Consider the following 21,434-nt stretch of genomic DNA (forward strand, 5'->3'; position numbering starts at 1 on the left):
TGATCTATTTTCAGTCATAGCTGAAATTTGCCACGTGTTTATGACATCTACGGTGATTCCGGTTAGTAGTTTAACGATCATAGAGAATGGAGAATGGAGTAAACCATCTTTTTATTTAACTTCCTTTCTTTCTTATATCTTTTGACTTTCTTTACAGGCTTCACTTCAGATACATTATTATCCTTACTACACCACAATCGTCCATGAATTGGACTGACTAAATCGTCAAAACGTATCAAAGATTCATATAGGGCATGGCGGCTGATAGGTGAGCTTCTTCGAGATTCAGTAGATCCGGTCTCTTGTCCTCTTATCTCGGAGTTTATCGCGATTTACAAGAAAGCTGAAATGAAATCACAATATAGCCGTCAGGCTCCTTACAATGGGCCATGGACTAAAAGAGCTCGTCAGACTGATGAATGGCTGAGACGTGAGTCAATTTGGCTTACAGCCGGCCTCTGACACATGCAAGAAAGAGCTAATCTTGATTGCTACATGTAGAGCATAAAGTGGTCAGTCGGATGTTTCATTGGATACAGATAGCTAGGGAAAACATCTGACATATTCTGATCTCCCATGAACAGGTCGTTTCAGCTACAACCGCTTCCTTGCTTTCCACGTTTGCTGGGTTTCCTTTAGATTCGTTGAAATCCAGATTACAGTCTAGTAGAGAAAATGTATCAATACCAAGACTGGCAGCTGAAGTAGTCAGGGAGGAAGGTATTGGAGGGTAAGTTCTGCTTCTCTAACATGAAACCATCATTAAGCAAGCTGACGTTTTTCCCATATCCAGTCTTTGGCGAGGTTTCCCGTAAGTTATCTCTAACTCTACATCGAATTGGAGGAGATAGCTTATTAGCATGTCATAATTAGATTACCTTTGATAACTATATCTATCGTCCGTACAATATCATTTACTATCTACACATCCACCAAACGAATCCTCAATTCTGTCCCTCCTACTTCTCCAGCACAAGCCAACATTACATCTGCAGATGGAAGCGATCCGAGTCAACGTTGGCTAGATATCAATTTAGGTTTATTCACTCAAGACAAAGCTTCGGATATAGCTCTAACGAGTTTGTTAGCTGGTGGTGCTAGTGGAGCGGTAGTATGTGTTGGTAGTGCTCCGTTTGAGCTTGTCAAGGTGAGTCTGGCAAGGCTATAGGCATTTCAAAAGCTCTGGACAATTGTAGAACCAGCATGACTCTTTTCAACGAGCGCTACTTTCATCGTATACCCTACACGTAGAATAGTTCCTTCGCTGCTGTATGCTGATCTTCCTACACTGTAGGTTCGACGTCAACTAGAATACCAGATCTTCAGAGATTCACATCCTGAGATATTCCGACCAAACCCACCACCTTCAGCAGCAGTATCATTACCTCTAAATTCTACACCTATACCCAAACCACCAGCATTTGTTCCTCCAACAACTATACAAGCAGTTAAGTTGATCGTAAATTCAAGTGGATATAAAGGATTATATACAGGATGGAGATTACATTTCATTAGAGATACCTTAGGAACAGCATTATATTTTGCTGAATATGATGTAATGAGATATTATCTAGGTAGATCAAAATCATCTGAGCAGGGCCAAGGAGAAATTGGAAGTGGAGCTCAAAATGAAATTCAAGGAGAAGTACCAAATTGGGCAAAATCTTTCTTACCAAAATCTTTAATACCATTCTTTTGCGGTAGTTTAGCTGGAGTTACATCATGGGCATTAATTTATCCTGTTGATGCAATAAAGACTAAAGCTCAACAAAGAGGTTTATCAGGTTTAGAACCACGTACGCCTCTAGCTCAATTAAAGAGATTAGTAAGAGGTACAGATAAATCAAACCCTAAACCTTGGTTAACTGGAATAGCTAGATTATATAGAGGGTGAGTTGTTATCCTATCCTTAGTGTCAAAAATGGTATATCTGCTGACACTGTCACTCGCAGTCTCGGTGTATCGATGATACGGTCAATGCTTACACATGGTTTACTATGGACGATTGTTGATGCTGCGGGAAACTGGATCGAGACCAAGCCATTCGAAAGATTGGCTACCTCATCAAGCGATCTTAAATGATCAATTAACGTCAACGCTACACCTAGATCTGGTTCACGGTTAAACCATGGTCTTCCTGCAGATTTTACATTTATACCAGTAATTCAAACCAGAACCTGAGAGAAATCAACGGTACCTGTCTACTATAGAATCAAGGTCCACTCCTCACATAAGTGCAAAATTAGTCGTCACCGTGGAACCCATGCGGGATATGCAGAACCTACTGAAGATGTAACGCTCATATCATAGACACCTTCAACCGAATAAAATATGCTGTCAAATATCTTCAAACAAACGAACAATCAAACAAACAAACAAACAAATAAACAAACCCATAGACTTAACATATATATATATACATAGATAGACTAGCAACCAAGACGGAGCGAGAAAAACCCTTTGAAGTGGCAAGAAGAAAAAGGTGACAAAGAATTTGTAATCTAATGTAACATTTTTGACCGAAGCATCGATAAAAGTGAGTCGCAGAAAGTAATTCGGATGTACCATGCATGTGGAGAGGATAATGTAGGGTGAATCTTGTTGCTGGTGAAAGAATCAACGTATAAACTATCAGTTATTCATGTAGCTTTTTATCCTTCCGTTAATTGTTCCATACAAATCTAGTGTAGTACTGTACATATCCATAAAAAATTCATCAAGATGCAATATACAATATCATAGAAAAGAATGCATTGTTATCCTCAGATCATACGATTATCGATAATAAGAGATAAAAGGTGTTGTTTGATTCGCAGAGAAGATATATATTGGAGATCATGATATGCAAGGTATCGAAAAAGTGAATACAGATAAACGCATAGACATCGAAAAACCATATTCAAGAATCGCTGAGGCTTGTTATAACTCTAATTCTGGCCAAGTATTCTCACTCCATTCTTTTGTACCCATTTGACTTAATCTACTTACACATCTAGCAAACGCAAATAATTCTTCATCACCTGAAAATAATGATGATGCGCCGATCTCATTTGATGATAAACCTAATTCTTTCATAACTGTATTGTTTATTTTGAGAGTCCATGATATGTGATCAGTATTATTACTTACGGGAAAATGGATCATGGTGAAAAGTAAAACGGATTGACTTACCTTCATTCATATGTTCATCTTCTGCAGCTGATACACCATGTTTATCTGAGAAAACTTGAAATATAGGTACTTCAGATGAAATGAAGATTTTGGTTTTATTCTCATAACAAGCTATATGTTGAACAAAGATAAAAAAGAGGACAGTATTTATTAGCTTGATTATTCCGTACAATGTCGCGAGATAGGAATGAGCTATAACTAGTGGAGTAGAGTGATAAAGGATGACATAAGAGAGGTAGAAATTGATACTTGCCATCAATAAAAGTAATAAATCTTCTAGCTTGATCTCTTTCACTTAAACCTAATTTTGGAACATTTTCAATAAAAACAGTAGCGAATCTTGAAGTGACTTCTAAATAATCTGCTGCAGATAAAGGTTTATTACATAAATCTTGGAATTCAAATTTTGCTATTGAACCTGAAGATTCAGGTACATTTAAATTTCTACCCCACAAAGGTAATGATTTATTATATGTAATTTCAGTTGATATTGGATCTGTTGATGTTAAAGATTCAAATAATTTTGACATTTCTTTTTGGACTGATTCATCTAAAGGTGAAAAATATACTTTTGATAATGCTCTTGGTATTTTACGATAATCTTTTGATGAAACAAATTGAGTGATTAGCTCATTAGTCAGTTTGTATATGTATTTCATATTCTTTCGTTCTGTAGGTAAATGGTAGATACCATATCGTACGACAGAAGTATATTTACTCACCCGTGCCAGAATCCAGGTCAACAACCTCGAATCTCTCTTTTATCAACTCTATTGCCGGTATGAACGATTGCCGCTGTATACCATTGATATAAAGTTCATCGGGATGTCGACTATGTATGTATTTCAATATTAAAGCTATATACGTTTCATCAAGCAGGCAAATGCCATGCTAAACACTCACTTCGATGTCATTACACAAACCACTCCGTAAGCCATTAATCTTTCCAGCAGCTGACGCAGTATCATAGCTGTGACTATATCTGTTACCTAGTAGACCGTACAAAGCCTCAGTTATAACCTTCTCTTCGTCTAATCAAAAGGTAATGCTCACTTGAAATTCATCAAAACATAAAATTCTACCTTCTTTAGCTAAAGATCTAGCAACTTCAGGCATTGCATCCTTTTTCTGTAACCCTTGTTTTTGATATTTTAATGTAACTTCATGTTGTCTTTGTAAAACATCTAACATGAAACTATGAAAATGTATTCTTGTTGAACCGTATTTTTGAATCAAAGCTTTTGGTAATGTTGAATGAAATAAATCCATTAACATTGTTTTACCTGTTCCTACAGATCCATATAAATATAATCCTTTAGGTACTTGATCTATTGATATTGAACTTGATCCAGGTGTAGAAGAGGATGATGATGAGCCGAATAATCTCGAAAACTACCATATATCCTACATTAGTGATGTTTACATAAGATTCTCAATACCTCAAAAACAAACAATGTATGTATTCAGGACAGTCTGAAGCGACTCACAAATCCTGCAGAACTCTCCTTGATTTCATCCGGTATAGGACCTGGATCATAATGTTCTAAATCATTCCATAATCTCTGTAAATATCCTATTATTTCTTTCTGACTTGGATCTGCTCTTAATACATTGTCCTGTACTAAATGTGTATACCTTGTCATTGGATCTGAAAGAATTGGACTTGAGTTAATAAGATTTTGCCCTTGCATTTTATGGAATTCAGGTGTTGAAAACCAAAAAAACTCACCTTTGAAAGAAGCTTTGGCTTCTGCTGCATGAGTGGACAAGCCTTCAGGAGGTGATTTATGCTCATTTCTCTTACATGATGTAGTATGTATGCTTGATTTGAGGTTCACTGCTATTATTGGTTGGGCGCAAAAACGTATAGGTCGAGCTAAAAGCCTTGCAGGTCTAGGTAAAGCAGTCCGAGAAGATACTAGAGTACGGTTGATCATACTGTAAGCTGTCAACGATCAAGAGTGAAAGGTTAAAGTATCAGTCTAAGCTGTAAGCGCAGAAGGTTTTATTCTTATTGAGCGTTATATTGTAACAGGATTGAAGCAAACAGAGTAACTTATTGACATTAATGTTGTTGTTGTGAACGGATAGTGACACTCCGCTAGTTTGCCGGTTTATTCGTCACTTTTTATTTATCTATCTCGTCATTTTATTCCAGCTACGGTCAACGCCGACAAAGTAAGACTGCCACATTCCATTTGCCACACTCAGATCACTGATATAGTTGAATACGTAACTATTTGATTCCGTTAAAGATAATGTTAGGATGTAAACAAACATTTCTATGTCAACAAGAAAATCAAAACAGTACCGCGACTGGCTTTTGTAATTTCATCATTCAACTTGTCATTTACATCATTGTTCTTATTGACATCATCATCAATAATCACTATCTCATAACCATCAATACTTAACCTCAGCTGAAGGACACACAGGACAATTCAGCAAGATGTCTAAAAGACCTACATCGACGCGAGGCGGTATGTCTCGTACAGCTTCATCAGCATCAGTGTCAATGCCTCCTCCGTCAAGAATACCTAATAGACCACCTTCAGCGATATCGCAATCTACAACTTCGAATAGGGATGACAATACAGAAAGTAGACCAAGTAGCCCGAATAGACGTCTAAGGAAAGCAAATAGTCAAAGCTTCAAGGGCAAAGATGCGTCTAATGGAACGGAAAATGGTGAAATCAATATACAGGTAGTCGTGCGATGTCGGTAGGTGACAATTGACCATCGCGACTGCTTCTGCTCATAGCTAATGTATTGATATATGTAGTGGTCGGTCAGCTCAAGAAGTATCATCAGCATCACCAATAATAACGACTACAACAGGAGCTGTATCAAAAGCAATAACAGTTGAAACTACACCTATGACATCTTCATCTTTAGCTTCATTCACAACAGCTTCATCATATGGTGGATCACATCAACCAATGACAAAAACTTATCCTTTCGATAAAGTATTTGGACCAGAAGCTGATCAAACGATGATCTTCAATGAAGTTGCGGATGGAATGTTGGATGAAGTTTTAGCGGGTTATAATTGTACAATCTTCGCTTATGGTCAAACTGGTACTGGTAAAACGTGAGTCGGCCTGTCAATGTTGCAGTGTAGCTTGGTTATTTCTGAACAATGAGCGTGAAAGCTGAAGGTTACAATAAATATAGGTATACAATGCAAGGTGATCTCGAATTGACACCATTACTAGCACCGAAATCAACAGCTGGTATAGTTCCAAGAGTATTGCATCGTCTGTTTTCGGTGTTGGAAGCCACAGCAAACGCGGAATTTTCAGTCAAATGTTCATATGTTGAGTTGTATAACGAAGAGTTACGTGATCTGCTAGCCACAGAATACAAAGGAGAGTCATCATCTACGTCGAATGGAGGCTTAAAATTGTATGAAGACGGTAAGAAAGGTGTCAATATACAAGGATTGGAAGAGACTGGTGTAAGAAATTTAAAGGAAGCTTTAGGTATGCTAGAAAGGGGTGTCAAGAGAAGACAAACTGCTGAAACCAAGATGAATACCGAATCTTCGTGAGTTTATCAAATCATAGATGGTGCATTGAAGACTTTAAGTCATAAGCTGACAATCTGTCATAGCCGTTCTCACACCATCTTTTCAATAACGGTGCATGTTAAGGAAAGTTCGATATCTCGAGGCGGAGAAGACATGCTTCGTATAGGTAAATTCAATTTGGTCGATTTAGCAGGATCAGAAGCTATCGGGCGATCAGGAGCAACAGATAAAAGAGCGAGAGAAGCAGGAATGATCAATCAATCTTTGTTAACACTTGGACGAGTTATTTCTGCACTAGTCGAAAAAGGATCACATATACCATATAGAGAATCAAAATTAACTAGATTATTACAAGATTCATTAGGAGGAAGAACGAAAACATGTATAGTAGCTACTGTATCACCTACACGATCAAATATGGAAGAAACGTTATCGACATTAGATTACGCAATTAGAGCTAAATCAATCAGGAATAGACCTGAGGTTAATGCTCATTTAACGAAAACTGGACTATTAAAAGAATATACTGGAGATATAGAAAGATTGAAAAATGAATTATTAGCAGCAAGAGAAAAAAATGGTATTTATATTCCTGAAGATCAATGGAAAGAAATGCAAGAATTACAAATTAGACAAAAATCAGATTATGATGAAGCGAAATTAAAAGCTTCAATAATTGAAGTTGAATTACAAACTAGAAAAAAAGAATTTGATGAAATTACAACGAGATTTATTGCTACTTCAGAAGAATTAGCACAAGTTAAAATAGCTGAAAAACAATTAACTGATTTATTGGAAATAACTAAAATTGATTTAGAAAAAGTTAAAATTGATTTAGAAGAAGAAACTATTATTTCAAATGCATATCAAAAAGGTGAAGAAAGATTGGATAAAGTTGCTATTGGTTTGAAGAAGACTGCCCAAGAAAGTGTAAATGATGTAGGAGGGTTATTCGATAAGCTTGGTATGTGGTCAGACAAGTAAACGTTGAGGTGAAACTGATGGTATGATTTAATATATAGCTCGAAAAGCCAAAGTGTTTGGATCAAATGCAGATTCCGCTACCAAGTTCGGAGGTGAACTTCAAGGACTTTCAACAGATCTTCGAGGAGGTCTATCCAATTTACAAAATGTTCACGAAAGTCTTGGTAAAGAAATACAGGAGAAAATGCAGATTCATGCCTTGAAAGGTCAAGAAGTGAGTTCATGTCATGCGAAGAATTTGTTTATGAGTGGGCTTTAACTAACAAAACGCATCATAGATGTCACAAATGGATATACAGAATCTTGATAAATCCTTTTCAGCATTCACTGAACTTGCCAAAAAGCTTTCTGCTTCAAATGATAAAGGTCAAAAGGAAGCTTTAGAATCTAGTAAAGCGATACTAGCCGTGAAAGAAGAAGTCCAAGGAAGCGTAAGGGATTGGGCTAAAGGTGTGAGCGAAAGAAGTAAAGGAATGGTAGATGATTTACTGGAACATCAACAAGAGCATTTGAATACTGTAAGTTCATTTGGATACCCTATTTGATTGATGTTTTACTAATGCCATGTTTTTTTATAGGTCGCCTCTGTGTTAGGATCAACAGCGGATTTAGTAGATGCTGTCTTGACAACTACATTATCACATTTGCAATATTCTTCATCTGCTGCTATAAAGTCGAGAGATTTAGCATTACAAGCATCATCAAATGAAATTTCTAGATTACAAACACAAAATGGTCTCTTAATTCAGTTATTATTTGAAGAAAAAGAAAAATCAACAAAATTAAGAACTGAATTAATTGGTAATTTAACTTCAATGATTGAAGGTTTTACTGAACAACAAGATCAAAGTTGGTCAAATGCTATCAATAAAGTAACGAAAGAAAATGAATTTGCATTAAATCAAATGAATGATTTCTCTGAAACAATTAAAGAAGATTATGAACAGAGTGATAAAAAGAGAAAACAAGTTGAAGATGATATGAGAATCGGTAGAGAGACTGGAACAAGGCAGAGAGAAGCTGGTCAAGAGGTACGTTATATTTACGATTTTATAATACATACCTGCGTGGATAGCTAAAACTCAATTTCATCTTCTTGATAGGCTTTAAATAGTGTTAGACAAGGTCTACAAACTAAACTGGAGGAATATGGTAATGAGATTTCTGAAGAAGCAGATACACATGTTAGAACTACAGATGTACATCTTGAGAAAATAAATAAATCAGCTCAGGATGTATCTGGAAAATCATTTGCTAGAGGTAAAAAGAATTCGGATTTGTTGAACGCAATCACAAATAATATCTCACAAACTCATCAATCATCGAAATCAAGATTAAGTAGAATATCAAATGATATTGAAGATTTATCTTCTACTTTGTTACTTTCTGTAAGTCTTATTATGATCCAATATTTCGTTCAACTTCGAGATTGGTATACATACCATAAAAAGCATTGATTCGAAACTGATTTTCTTTTTTTATTTTAATTTTCATTAGTCATCAACCGCATCAGCAACATTTAATCAATCAAATGAAAAAGCTTCATCAACTTTAGAACAAATAATGCAATTAACAGGTAATTTCTTAGAAAATGGTATAAAAGATGATTTACCTACAGGTATAACACCAAAAAAGAAAAATTGGAATATAATAAATCATTGGGAAAGAACTGGTAATCGATCTTTAGTTTTGGAAAATTGGAGAAATAATCAATTACATTCATCATCTAGTTCAGGTTCAGCTTCTTCTGGTTTAAATGAAGATATTAGTAATAGCTATGGAACTGTTAATTCTCATGACGAAAAGCTAAACGATGATCTGAATCATGGAGATAATGAATACGTAAGATCAGATATAAATGGGAATCATTCTGAATCCGAACATGCAGATCAAGAAGATTTGACTTCATCAAGAGAATCATTAAAGCAGAAACCAATAATATCAAGGTCAAATTCTAGAGAACCATCAATAACAACTTCAATACCTATATCTAACGTACAAACGTTACATCAACCTAAATCATATGGTTTATCAATATCTCAGTCACAAAACCAAAACCAAAATCAAAACCAGATACAACACTTACGTCAACCTTCAAATTCTGGATTGATACCTATGAAAGGTAAATCATCAATAAACGGTAAGAAATTAAATGGTGGATTAGGATTAAATGAAGAAAGACCAAATATTGTTGTGCTAGGTGAAGGTGTTGGTGTCAATGTACCTAGACGTGGTGGAAAGAGATAATTAGATCAAAGAGGTTAATGAAGGGATTTATGATTTGTTAACATCTCTTGAAGAAGCATTGTTACTATAAGTATCTGTTGATTACTCGGTTGCCTTGATCAATTTTGGGAAATAATGGAATTCGTGGACAATTTTTCTCCCTTTCTTTGTATAATGAATCGATAGATATAATAAATTCTGTAATCTTTAGAATGAACGAATGAATTGATTAATCAAGATTCGGAATTTAACAGTATGACCAATCCAATTGACCGTATGACAATCCTGTTAAACTCTCTACAGCAAGTCGACAGCTGAAGAAGCTCGTCAATGTCGCATAAGTCGAAGATGATGCTCAGGAGATATTTGTTGAGGTTGTGCATATGTGAATATGTGAATATGTATGGAAAGAATTGAGATGTATGAGTGATATAATGTAAAGCTGACATGAGAAAAACGAAAGAAAGAGAAAAGAGAACAGGTAGAAAGGGGGGATGACGGGGTTGAATGGTGTTGAACAATTCGATCCGCTGATTTGATTTCACCTTTTACCTTTAATCTTGAATTGTCCACGTCATGTTGCCTATACATTATAATGGTGTTCTTTGGCTGAGAAAAAGTTGATCAAACTTTGATTATTACAGAATTAGTCGTCATTTCCTCCCATCAATGCCAATCAAAGTGTATTTTCGATGAGTACACACTTCACTTGGCCCTGTGCGCTATTGGTGTGATGTATGTACAATACCCAGTCCTTCAAGAGAAGTCGAATCGATGCAGAAATTTCTCCTAATTCATATGTTGAACAATAGTTAGCTCAAGGAAAGTAATGAAGGTGATCTGTACAAATTCCACTAACTCACCTGCCTATGGGAATATAAATTGGTACCATCAAAATTCCCTCTATCGATCGGAATAATTTTTCTAGGTCTGTTTTGATGTGCGGGTGCCACCCATGCATTCCAATCGTGATCATCGCCATTGAACCTGAAATCTGCTGTAGTGACTATACAACCTGTATGTTCATTGTTCGAGGGGAAGACAACTTTGCGATAACCTGTACTTGTAGCTTGAGTCTAACATCATGTTGGTATCAGTAAAGTCATTCATTTATACTACTAGAGCAGCGTTTTAATTTACGTCAATATCGTTGTCACCTTCGACTTTGTCTCGTTGCGCCGAATCCCCCTTACAGAGAGAGCCACCAAGTGGACTGTTCGATACTTGGTACCTGATTAGATGTCGGTTGAAATCGTGTATGATGATTCTGATAGTCCCGTTGATGGTGGTGTACGATTCGGTAAAGCGTAATCCATCAGCACTAAGAGAAGTGTAAGAATGATGACATGCCCTATCAGGATCTTCAGATCTCCATATATATGATAGGCGAAACCATTGATCAGTTGGCAAAGCATCCAGGTATGATACAGTCTGCGTTGCGTTCTCGATATTTTGACTTTCCTCATCATTCGAGCAATGTTGAGAGATCAAGCCAATCAAGGCTGTATAAGGGATCGCAATAAATACTGGATCTAGAGATTCATCCCAGAGCTCACCAAACCATTGAATAACCAGTAACCCGTTCGAATCGATACTGCTGCTGATCACTTGATATTTGACGATTAATTCATCATCTTTTTCTTGTTCCTTAGAATTTATCTCCTCTTCTACTTTCCGTTCTTGCTCTTCTACGCTTTCCTTGTCGTCGTCTGATTCAACCTGCGCACCTTCATAACTATTCCCAGAACACGAGTCTGTCGTAACTGACGAGGCGCTCTCTATCTCATCGCTTGTCTTGAATAGTGATTGATCGGCACAATACTGGGGCAAATCTTTCTGCGGATGACGTGGTAGTTGCAACTTCACGAATGGCTGCACCAAATAATTGGCTGAATCGTGAGATCCCCTAATGAAGTCATTCTTTCTATATATTGCAAGGTAGAAGCTACGATCCCAAAATCGTGTTGCCTTATCAGCTATGGCCCTTAAGTTCATGAAGACTTCATCAGGGTAACCTTAACATTGGAGGAAGAGAGATTCCAATACTCACTTATCTTTGTATCTATGTATACTAACGAGAAAGCTAGGACCAGCCCAATCGAGCCGGGGATAGTGGTTCGGATCTGGTCGAGGTAGATGGGAAGGTTGATGCGCCTCATCAGTGCACAATGCAGCCTAGAGCAGGCCGTTAGAGCCCAGTCGTCTCGTTGACACCAGTCAGAAAATATAGTCGTTCTCGAAAAGCTTACAGATTTATACCACATTTGCCTTCCCCAATTATATAAGGTGGCTGCGTTGCTTCTGAATCTATAATCAACCATGTAATCCCCTGATAAATCCTCCATGAAAGCGAGACGGCTGAACGGCTGACCATAAGGTTTAGCGAACCTGTCATTCTGATCTTCGTCCGTAATTATGTGTTCAAGGAGTTGAAATGCATGGTATTGTGGTGGATCGAAGGAATTATCTTCATTAGGTTGTGAAAAGATTATTGCATCGTCTTCTATTTTCACCATTGGCTTGCAATGCCTTGCAGGTTGGAATCGACTATAGATGGGTTGTTCTACATCATCAACCGTAACGAAAAAAGCAAGCCATTTATTTTCTCCTTTTTTCTCAGGTAAGTAAGACCATCTATCACCAGGTATACTGACGATGACATTTTTGCGATACGCTAGGTTTTCTCTTTGCGGATTTTGGTCGTAACTGATGATGCGAGGTCGAAGCTGTATAATATTTTTCTCTTTTTGTCTAATGGTTTAAATGGTTTTCTTGATTGATGCGGCATTTCCTGAGTATTGATCCGAGGTCTTTATCTGGTATAGATACTTTAGAAGCTCGAGTTGGATATGGGGTGAAGCTATAATGATTTGATTGAATGTCTTGCAACAAGCTGACAGTGATAAGAGTGAGAACGGATCACATTGCTTGAAGATGTCTTGTAGAAGATCTTCGTCAAGGATCTGCATTCTATCTTCGATGACCAAGCTGTTTTATATTTGTTCGATCTCTAAGAAGTAACAAGAAGGCATAAGAAAGCTAAAAGTCATATAAACCAATGCAAGTTATGACAAAGGATTGAAAAAGCGAAGGAATGTCCTAATCCCGGTTACCGTTTCGGATTTCAGGGTAAGCCTGTATATTCCGTAGTACGTAATTAATGATAAGTACCTGTTTCATATACTACTTTCTGCTGACTCGATGTTTATCTTCAACTTGTGAATTTCTTAAACATAATAATCATCGTTTGAAGCTGACAAAGGACTTGTGGTTGTACATCCTCTTCGATGATCTTTCAGCTCTTATCCAAATATCAACTACGAGTACTGAGAACGTGAAACCAGCAAGAATCTCATGAAACTTTGTTATCGATGCTGGTTTGCTTGAAATTGGCAACTGCCAGGACGAAGCTGGGAGAGCCAAATTTGACACCCGTGATATGTCATTCACCGGTGAACCCACATTGAAGGCTCATAGAGGAAGGTGAAAGGGGAAGTAAAAACAGGATGGCGGAGATGAAACCTCACGAAGGTTGAATGCTCTTTTGGCTGTACTGTGCAAATTAACATGTCTACAAAATTTTGTATTCGTTACAACCAGAATATGTATAATATACTGCTGCACTAAGCTTTATATCCCCTTCCCTTTCGCCCAGTTCCTACTCAACCTCCAACATATATAACCACCTATAGCAGCACTTATACCTCCTATTCTGAATATCAATCCTACAGCATCAGGCGATCCACCTTCTACCATACCTTCTGCTCTACTACTTATGTATCTCTTCAGTATCTCATCTCCAACTGTTTCCGTGGCTATATCGGTACCATTGACAGGTATAGGTATGATAGTTTGAGGATGATGTGCAGGTAATCCTTTTTCAGGTTCCATCAAGTAAAATATGATAGCTGATAAGAAAGTCACCACGAATTGAGGTAACACTAAAAAGACGTTATGTATACCTAATATCACACCTGCTTTATCCGCTGTGTTTTGACCTTTTCCCTGCGTAGCGTTTCTAGGCGAAGTAGGTGTAGTAGGTGTGGCAGCTCTGTGATAACTTTGAGTAGACCTTCGTCTATCTACTTCTTCCTCTTCATCAGAATTATTAGATCTTGAATATTCGTCTGAATGTCTAAGAACCACTGTTGAGCCTAATCCTGGTTCTACTTCAGCAGGTTGTTCACCTTGCATGATCAATGGTGATAATCCTCCGGATAACCTCTTGTCCGCCTTTTCTTTATCTTGAACGTCTAAAGGTTTCTCAGCATCATCGTCGTCTTCATCATGTATCACAAATTGATTGTTATCGATTGGAGGCGAATGTGATGAACTGGGTTCACCTGTATGGGGGTCATAGGAATATCGTGGACGAGAGGAAATGGAATGTCGTATGTCAATCGAAGGACGAGACCGGGTAATGCTTAATGGTTGAGTGCGGTCAATAGTACTGTCGATGAGAATGAGTTCTCCAAGCTATACATAGGTCAGCAAGCTTGCGCTCATGAGTGACATAGATGACTTACTAAAGAATATGGGGCCCCTATGTGAGATGAGGCATTATTAGCGTTCGTAGAAGTGTCATATATTTTATGATTCGACTTACATTGTGATAAAGCCCAGCAAAATCCAGTCACTGCGATAACGAAATAAGCTCCGCTGACTGTAGTGACGAACCTATGTTAATGATCAGCTATGTCCAAGCAAGAGTTACGCAACCATTAGCTGACTCACCAACTTGCAGCCATAGCACCTGCGAAAACAAATTGACTGATCCACCAAATTTTGATCAAAGTCCAATTCTTAAAAGGTATGGACCAGGCCGAACCGTCTTTCATACTTTCTATCAGTCCACTCATGTATCCTAAAACCTTTTGCACGATATTACCCGATTGTAACTCTTCTCTTGCTCTTTTCCAGGTAGCTGAATTGGGTGGATTCTCAGGCATACCACCTTCACCATTTAATGAAGAATATGTATAGGCTGCTTCAGGTTGAACACCAGATTCTGAGACTAAAAATGGCAATCCAATAGACGTAACTACATTCACCAAAGCTTGTAGAAGTAAGGCTCTAGCTCCTGATCTAACGGCATCAGCTGCGAATGTCGCTTCGTCCATATCATCCGTGAATGGTACTGAGGATTTGTAAATTTCTGATACCCAGACTGTCGTGAAGAAAAGAATTGGGAACCAACCAAGGCTAGATTCGTACATCAGCAGAGGTCTCGGCGATAGGTTAAGGACTAGCTCACGATGCAAAGAATTGAACAAAGCAGATTGTCCGTATACCTGGCGGAAGAGAGAACATGTTGTCCCAAATCGACTTGAGATTAGCCTTGAGACTGCTCTGAGACTGGGGACGGCTGTATGATCATGAAAGGTCAGCTTGTCATATTTGTCAGCATATAGAGCAAGCTGACTTACTCATCGCGCAGTAGAACCCGTTCTGATACAGCCCAGGAGGTAAATGTATGGGATATGATCAAAATAGCACTGGTCATAAAAGATAAGATTTGCAGCTGGGTTTTACCCAAGAAAGGCAAGACAGGCGGTAGGTCCAAGTTTCCTCTGCCAAACGCATGCATGATTAGTATTGATTTCACGTCAACATATCAGCATTTCTGAAGAGATAGCTACTTACACAAAGAATCCCGCTACACTACCAAACCCAAACATTCTACCTGCCCATGCACTACCTTCTTCCTGTTGTGCCGGTGGAAGAGTGTCTACGACCAAAGCTCTATCCGTGGACATAACAGCATTTATACTGAAATCGATCAAGTATATTGACCAGACTGCTAGGCCAATAGATAACCATTTACCACCATTTACTATTCCAGCCAATTCTCTTGTCCAACCTAACATCATCATGGCGAAAACGCAAATAGCGCAACCTATCAACATGAACGGTCTTCTTCTACCTAAAGGAGATCTTGATCGGTCTGCAAATATACCAATCAAAGGTTGTACGATTAAACCTGATAATGGTCCAGCCATAAATACTAATGACATGAATGATTTGGATAATCCCAGTTCAAGCAAATATGGTGAAGCATAACCCATTTCGATAGACCAGACGCACTGACCAGAGTATCGAGGTTAGCATCATAAGATAAGGTCGCAAAGATCCAGCCTTCTCCGTTCATATCTACTTTCTTTCATGACCATCGTTCCCAAGGATAAACCAAAGTGAAACTCACCTGTATACCTAGCATACCAACCGTCAGAAGAGGCATTTTAGCCCATTTTGGTCCTTTTACTTGAGCGGTTCCGACCCATTGTACTGAATGTCGTTCATTTCCCTGCTCATCAAGATCATACTCTTCATCTCCTCCTGTTGGTGCAAAGAAAGCTCCTCCTGTCATAGGGTATTAGGTATAGTATTTGGTATCCGGCTGTTGTAGGTTAATCGCAGATTACTGATAGAATCGCGTGAAAGGCAAGCAGATATTTTTAGGTCGATGTGAAGCCGACCATTCGAGAGTATACAGCTCGTATTTGAGATGCTCTTCTAGTATGTTGATGATGAGATGAAAGGAGTGTAGTTGTATATCTTCGATACTGTGCAGATTCCTGTTTAACCTCATCTATCGCTGTATACGTAGAACTTGATCTTGACGCGTTAAAACGTTGCACGGTTGTAGGATATGGCGGTGATATCCGCTGTGGGACCCCTCCCCTTGGATTGATTCCGGCAATTCACCGCCTAAAATAAGTGAATATATTTAATCATGATTTTATTTGAATTTCTCCCGATAATCTTCAAATCCTCCACACCACACTTTTGCAAACCTTCCAACATCACTACAACAAAACACCATTTTTCATCAATCTTTTATCGTCTACTACACCCCTTCATCTACCTCGAATACGACCAAAATCGACCAGGGATCTTATACGTGAGGTCAATATCCTAACAATCAATACCCTCAGATAAACAAAAAAAAAAACATCAATCAAAATGGCTTCCCAACCTAATCCTAAAGCTTTTCCTTTAGCTAACGCTCAACTTACCAACCAAGTGAGTATAACGTCTAGCCTGTGTAAATTCTGTCATTGCAAAGATCGTATGGCTGATAAGATTGCTTTCTATAGATTCTCGATCTCATTCAACAAGCTCAACACTACAAACAACTGAAAAAAGGGTGAGTTGTAATAAAAGCATGCTATTACAGTTCATTATGATCTCAATGCTAATATTGCGCTGTTATTTCTTATAGTGCAAACGAAGCTACCAAAACACTTAACAGAGGTATCTGTGAATTCATTGTTATGACAGCCGATGTTGAACCAATTGAAATTGTTTTACATTTACCTTTATTATGTGAAGATAAAAACGTACCATACGTTTTCTTACCTTCAAAAACTGCTTTAGGTAGAGCTTGTGGTGTATCAAGACCTGTTATTGCTGCTAGTGTAACTACAAATGAAGCTAGAGAATTGAACACTCAAATCCAAGCTGTAAAGGTGAGTCTTGTAACTTTTTAACTCTTTATTCATCAGCCCTTGCGATATTGTCACATACATGGTATATCATGGCACGAAGAATTATGCTAATATGTCAATTTCCAATAGAACGAGATTGAGAAACTCCTTATCTAAGCTGTGTTCATCCAATATCACATCAATTATATGGCAATATATTTCCTTTTTCGATATGGTTGATGAGAAGATGTGGTATTGATGATCGAAAGAAGGGAAATGTTTTAAGGGATCAATCAACTTGTGTTAGACTTTTATTAGTACTTGATGCATTTTGATGGGATGAGAACACGCTTAAAACACGTTAAAATTCATTTTCACGGCTTCCATTCGTCAAATGCACTATTCCAAATGCGGCCAAATGACTGACATGCATATACTTCTCAAGATCAGATCAAGGGCTAACATTTCAGAATTATAAACAAATCGAAGGACCTACACAACATCAGATCCTGAATTATATAATCTGTAGACATCATCTCAAACCGCGTGTATGAACCTTTCTCGTATATGAATTCGCTCGACTTTACAGTTTTTCCTCATTTCCTTATTACCTATTTTATCTCAACTTTCTTCTCTTTTCGTCTCTTTCTCTTATCTTACTTTGACTTCCAAATCCAGTCATCTCATCTTATACTCCCACCCAGGTCGTCTGCTATTGACCACACAATGGTGGGTTTGTCAAAGCCGACACAATCCATTAGCTGCTCAGGTGAGTTTTTCATACTTCTTCACTTGTATATGTTCTTGTGTCGGACAGTCGAAGCTGATTTTGTTCCTCTTCTTCTCTACTTCTCTAGTGTCATCTTTAGGCACTGAGGAAAAGCAAGATACTCGGTGTGAATTGTTGGATCTTCCACCTCAAATCCATCATATGATAAGTCAAGAAATACTTGCACTAGAAACCCCACCTGAGGGTGGACGGCCGAGAAGGAATACCGGAGCTTTGGTCACTTTAATGAGATGTTCAAAAACCATGTACAACATTTATGGCAAACTGTTATATAGGGATCTATCTTTTCTTGACGATCCATATTTTTTTCGCGGACTGAATTGGACTACGCTCATCCAAAAGTCAAAGCAAAATCAAGACAGTTGTAGTATTGACGAACATCTTCAATCAATCAGAGATAATGTGATCCTCATTCCCAATTCAATATTCGAAACACATGTCAGAAAATTCGATTTATTGCAACATACCAGAATCCTTACTTGCTGGGATCTGCGAGATTTTCACCAAATCACGTCAATGAAGAACTATCATGGTAAATTAGACATACCCTATATATCGTCACTTGACCCAAATCAAGTCTTTCAAAATATTCATACAGTTCGACTTAGTAGAGATATTATGGATGACCTTTATTATTAAGATTGCACAGTTTCATCCTTGTCTCAATCTCTTCCATACTCGTACCGTGTATGTAACAGACCACTTGTGTCGCCCTCCAGATTATATGTTAGTTGGATTGATTGTAGGCCGGATGCGGTGGATTTTTTTCCGTTTTACGGAAGACCTCGAGAGCAAGACGGTTGGAAGATAACAAACCGACTTATTGATGTCTTATTACCTGGTTGGCAAAGAACTGTAAAACAACTTTCATGGTAGAAGATCCGTTTTTAGAATCATCAATTGTTAACTATTCGACTCAAATATCCAATAGCATTTACTTTAAACGTAAATGGTATTTCCATGATGGACTTAAAACTGACTTGGTCCGTTTTGATCATCCCCTTACTCAAAGAGATCACAATAAATGCCTCGAGATCTTATTTGAACAACTCAAGGTATATATCACTAAACCCTCAAGTCGTATTGAAGCTTTTGATCTCAAAGCAATCAAGATCTATAATCCACTTTTCGATCATGTATCGATATCTGATCTTGTTTCCTATGCTAGAAGAGTTTCGCCTGATATGGTTATAGCTACAGAAGATGAGATTGATAGATCTGGTTGGGGTTGGTCAAGTGCAGAAGAAGAAGCTACTCATCTGGTTTGTGGTTATTCGGATTGCGATTTTCCATATATGGATGATGATGATGATTAAGTAGATTTGGTTACGGTTTACGTTCGTAGAGTTCTGCTATGGTAAATAATAGATATATATATATATATATATATATATATATGTTAATAGCAAAATACGTCTGATAATAATACAGTGAAGTCATCCATCAGTATCGAGCTTGTTCAGGAGCTTCACAATTTCCGAAAAATCCTCAAAAATTGTGTAATTTAATTGAAGCACATATATATGCATGAATGCATCCTTGGCATAACTAACCTACCTACGTTGTTTGATACAATGCTCATGCAGTTGGAAGGATGAAAGGCTTGGTAGATTCAGGTAGTTGTTACCGATAAAGATATACTACTTGCACACTAACTCATTTCCTTCTTACTTTTCCTTTCATACCAATACTTTCCTTGATTTATTTTCTTTCCTTCTTTTCTTTTCTTCTCCGTTTTCTTCTTCTTTTCCTATTTCTAATACATTTTTTGAATTTAACCTCAAACCCTCTAGCTCCATTCGTCATCTTCTTCTGAACAATCAAGCTCAAGAAGTTAGCTACCGGATATAACAGCCTTCAAATCAGTATGTCGGCAGAGACAAGTGGCGTTTCTCCAAACCTACAAAGTGAGTTACTTAAGTTTGTTTTCAGGTCATTAAACTTTTTTACCGAATATATCTCTAGAAGATAGAATCATAGTACATCTTTGACGACATTGTAAGCTGATCTAATCGTCCTTGTTGTGATGTCAACTTTTAGAATTACCTTTAGAACTTCTCGATCACATTGGCAAATTTATAGTTAAGCCAAACAGTGAAAAAGAGGAAAGATGCTACTCAGAAAGTGAAATCTCAGAAGTGGTCGTCAAGCTTCGATGGTCTTAATCAGATGTTCTAAAGATATGTATAGAATCTTTAGTAGACATTTATGGAAGAATTTGGAGCCTCCTTCAGATAGGAAACCTTCTAATTTCCACAAAGGGATCAATTGGGATGCGGTTATTCAAATGTCAAAGCAATATAAGAACAATAATCAAAATCAACCATTTGACAGTATTGAAGAACACCTGAAAATGATTAGAGACAATGTAATTATTGATCCTTCTTCGAAATTCGAATCACACGTTAGAAGATATGATTTATTCCAACATGCTAGATTCATTGATTTAGCATCAAAGAAAGATATTGAAATCATCAAGGAGATAAAAAATTATGCTGAAAAATTAGCAATACCTTATATACCTTCACTCAATCCAAATGATCTTTTAAAGAGCGTTATTTCAGTTGAAATCAGTAACGACTGTTTTATCGATGTATTCTGTGAACCTTATGCTCGAGGTGAATACCGGGATAAACCATTTAACAAGAATTACTATATAGATCAAAAACCACTTTTAACACCTATCAAGATCTGTACTTATTTATTACAATGTGAAGAGGTTCACTTGGAGGTTGACTCTTCTGAAGATGAACAAGAACCAGAGCAAGAAAATGTAATATTTGAAGACGTTTGGTATAGAAGTAAACGATGTATCGATATCATTTTACCCGGATGGAGAAATTCAGTTAGAATTGTCTCATGGCATCATGTTACACAGGATGTAATTGGAAAATATATACCAGAATTATCACCTATCGACAATCAACCAATCATGGCACACTTGGTTATGGATGTTCCCTTTTTAAATGGTGTTCATCTTCGGACCCAAAGACCAATTACTTGTAAAACTTACGATCAATGTATTAAAGCTTTATTTCAACAACTTGAACCTTTTATTACTAAACCTTCAAACTCAATCGGACCGTTTAGAATGGATCTCGATCTGATCAAGATGCCTTCCAATCAATTGTACAATTACATAACCATTTCTGCTCTTCTTGAATACGCTAAACACAATGTTTCAGTCGATACAACCGTAGCTACGGAGAAAGAACTTTTACAAGGAAGATGTTGCGCTTGTGACAGGTACTCTTAGTGAACCAATGATTCAAGTAAATGATACAGGGTAATATGGTAAAAGCAGGAA

General features: G+C 37.5%; 8 protein-coding genes across 8 annotated transcripts; 5 read left to right on the plus strand and 3 right to left on the minus strand.

The window, feature by feature from the left end:
- Positions 1-348: 348 nt before the first annotated feature.
- Positions 349-2,082, plus strand: L201_005350 (uncharacterized protein; the record flags this gene model as incomplete). The annotated part of the gene is made up of 7 exons (XM_066221081.1): positions 349-430; positions 502-512; positions 585-730; positions 794-811; positions 874-1,147; positions 1,295-1,890; positions 1,953-2,082. 7 exons carry the CDS (start codon positions 349-351, stop codon positions 2,080-2,082), a joined length of 1,257 nt encoding a protein of 418 aa, XP_066077178.1.
- An 837-nt stretch (positions 2,083-2,919) lies between these two features.
- Positions 2,920-5,108, minus strand: L201_005351 (uncharacterized protein; the record flags this gene model as incomplete). Its single annotated transcript, XM_066221082.1, has 8 exons — positions 2,920-3,077; positions 3,172-3,282; positions 3,425-3,772; positions 3,894-4,003; positions 4,075-4,160; positions 4,225-4,563; positions 4,659-4,819; positions 4,901-5,108. 8 exons carry the CDS (start codon positions 5,106-5,108, stop codon positions 2,920-2,922), a joined length of 1,521 nt encoding a protein of 506 aa, XP_066077179.1.
- A 512-nt stretch (positions 5,109-5,620) lies between these two features.
- On the plus strand, positions 5,621-9,587 carry L201_005352 (uncharacterized protein; the record flags this gene model as incomplete). The annotated part of the gene is made up of 10 exons (XM_066221083.1): positions 5,621-5,892; positions 5,954-6,262; positions 6,346-6,717; positions 6,784-7,664; positions 7,723-7,898; positions 7,963-8,202; positions 8,263-8,715; positions 8,788-9,072; positions 9,182-9,526; positions 9,573-9,587. 10 exons carry the CDS (start codon positions 5,621-5,623, stop codon positions 9,585-9,587), a joined length of 3,348 nt encoding a protein of 1,115 aa, XP_066077180.1.
- A 1,079-nt stretch (positions 9,588-10,666) lies between these two features.
- L201_005353 (uncharacterized protein) lies at positions 10,667-12,426 on the minus strand (the record flags this gene model as incomplete). The annotated part of the gene is made up of 5 exons (XM_066221084.1): positions 10,667-10,699; positions 10,774-10,986; positions 11,051-11,855; positions 11,961-12,085; positions 12,160-12,426. 5 exons carry the CDS (start codon positions 12,424-12,426, stop codon positions 10,667-10,669), a joined length of 1,443 nt encoding a protein of 480 aa, XP_066077181.1.
- A 1,114-nt stretch (positions 12,427-13,540) lies between these two features.
- On the minus strand, positions 13,541-16,277 carry L201_005354 (uncharacterized protein; the record flags this gene model as incomplete). The annotated part of the gene is made up of 8 exons (XM_066221085.1): positions 13,541-14,386; positions 14,437-14,453; positions 14,517-14,587; positions 14,645-15,112; positions 15,165-15,275; positions 15,337-15,480; positions 15,554-15,993; positions 16,113-16,277. 8 exons carry the CDS (start codon positions 16,275-16,277, stop codon positions 13,541-13,543), a joined length of 2,262 nt encoding a protein of 753 aa, XP_066077182.1.
- Positions 16,278-16,873: 596 nt separating this feature from the next.
- On the plus strand, positions 16,874-17,514 carry L201_005355 (ribonucleoprotein-associated protein; the record flags this gene model as incomplete). The annotated part of the gene is made up of 4 exons (XM_066221086.1): positions 16,874-16,933; positions 17,008-17,057; positions 17,133-17,379; positions 17,488-17,514. The coding sequence occupies 4 exons, from the start codon at positions 16,874-16,876 to the stop codon at positions 17,512-17,514; spliced, it is 384 nt and encodes a 127-aa protein (XP_066077183.1).
- A 1,482-nt stretch (positions 17,515-18,996) lies between these two features.
- Positions 18,997-19,443, plus strand: L201_005356 (uncharacterized protein; the record flags this gene model as incomplete). The annotated part of the gene is made up of 1 exon (XM_066221087.1): positions 18,997-19,443. One exon carries the CDS (start codon positions 18,997-18,999, stop codon positions 19,441-19,443), a length of 447 nt encoding a protein of 148 aa, XP_066077184.1.
- Positions 19,444-20,282: 839 nt separating this feature from the next.
- Positions 20,283-21,383, plus strand: L201_005357 (uncharacterized protein; the record flags this gene model as incomplete). The annotated part of the gene is made up of 1 exon (XM_066221088.1): positions 20,283-21,383. The coding sequence occupies one exon, from the start codon at positions 20,283-20,285 to the stop codon at positions 21,381-21,383; it is 1,101 nt and encodes a 366-aa protein (XP_066077185.1).
- Positions 21,384-21,434: the final 51 nt, after the last annotated feature.

The sequence above is a fragment of the Kwoniella dendrophila genome, chromosome 7, assembly GCF_036810415.1.
Source record: "Kwoniella dendrophila CBS 6074 chromosome 7, complete sequence".
In the NCBI taxonomy this organism is placed as follows: Eukaryota; Fungi; Basidiomycota; class Tremellomycetes; order Tremellales; family Cryptococcaceae; genus Kwoniella; species Kwoniella dendrophila.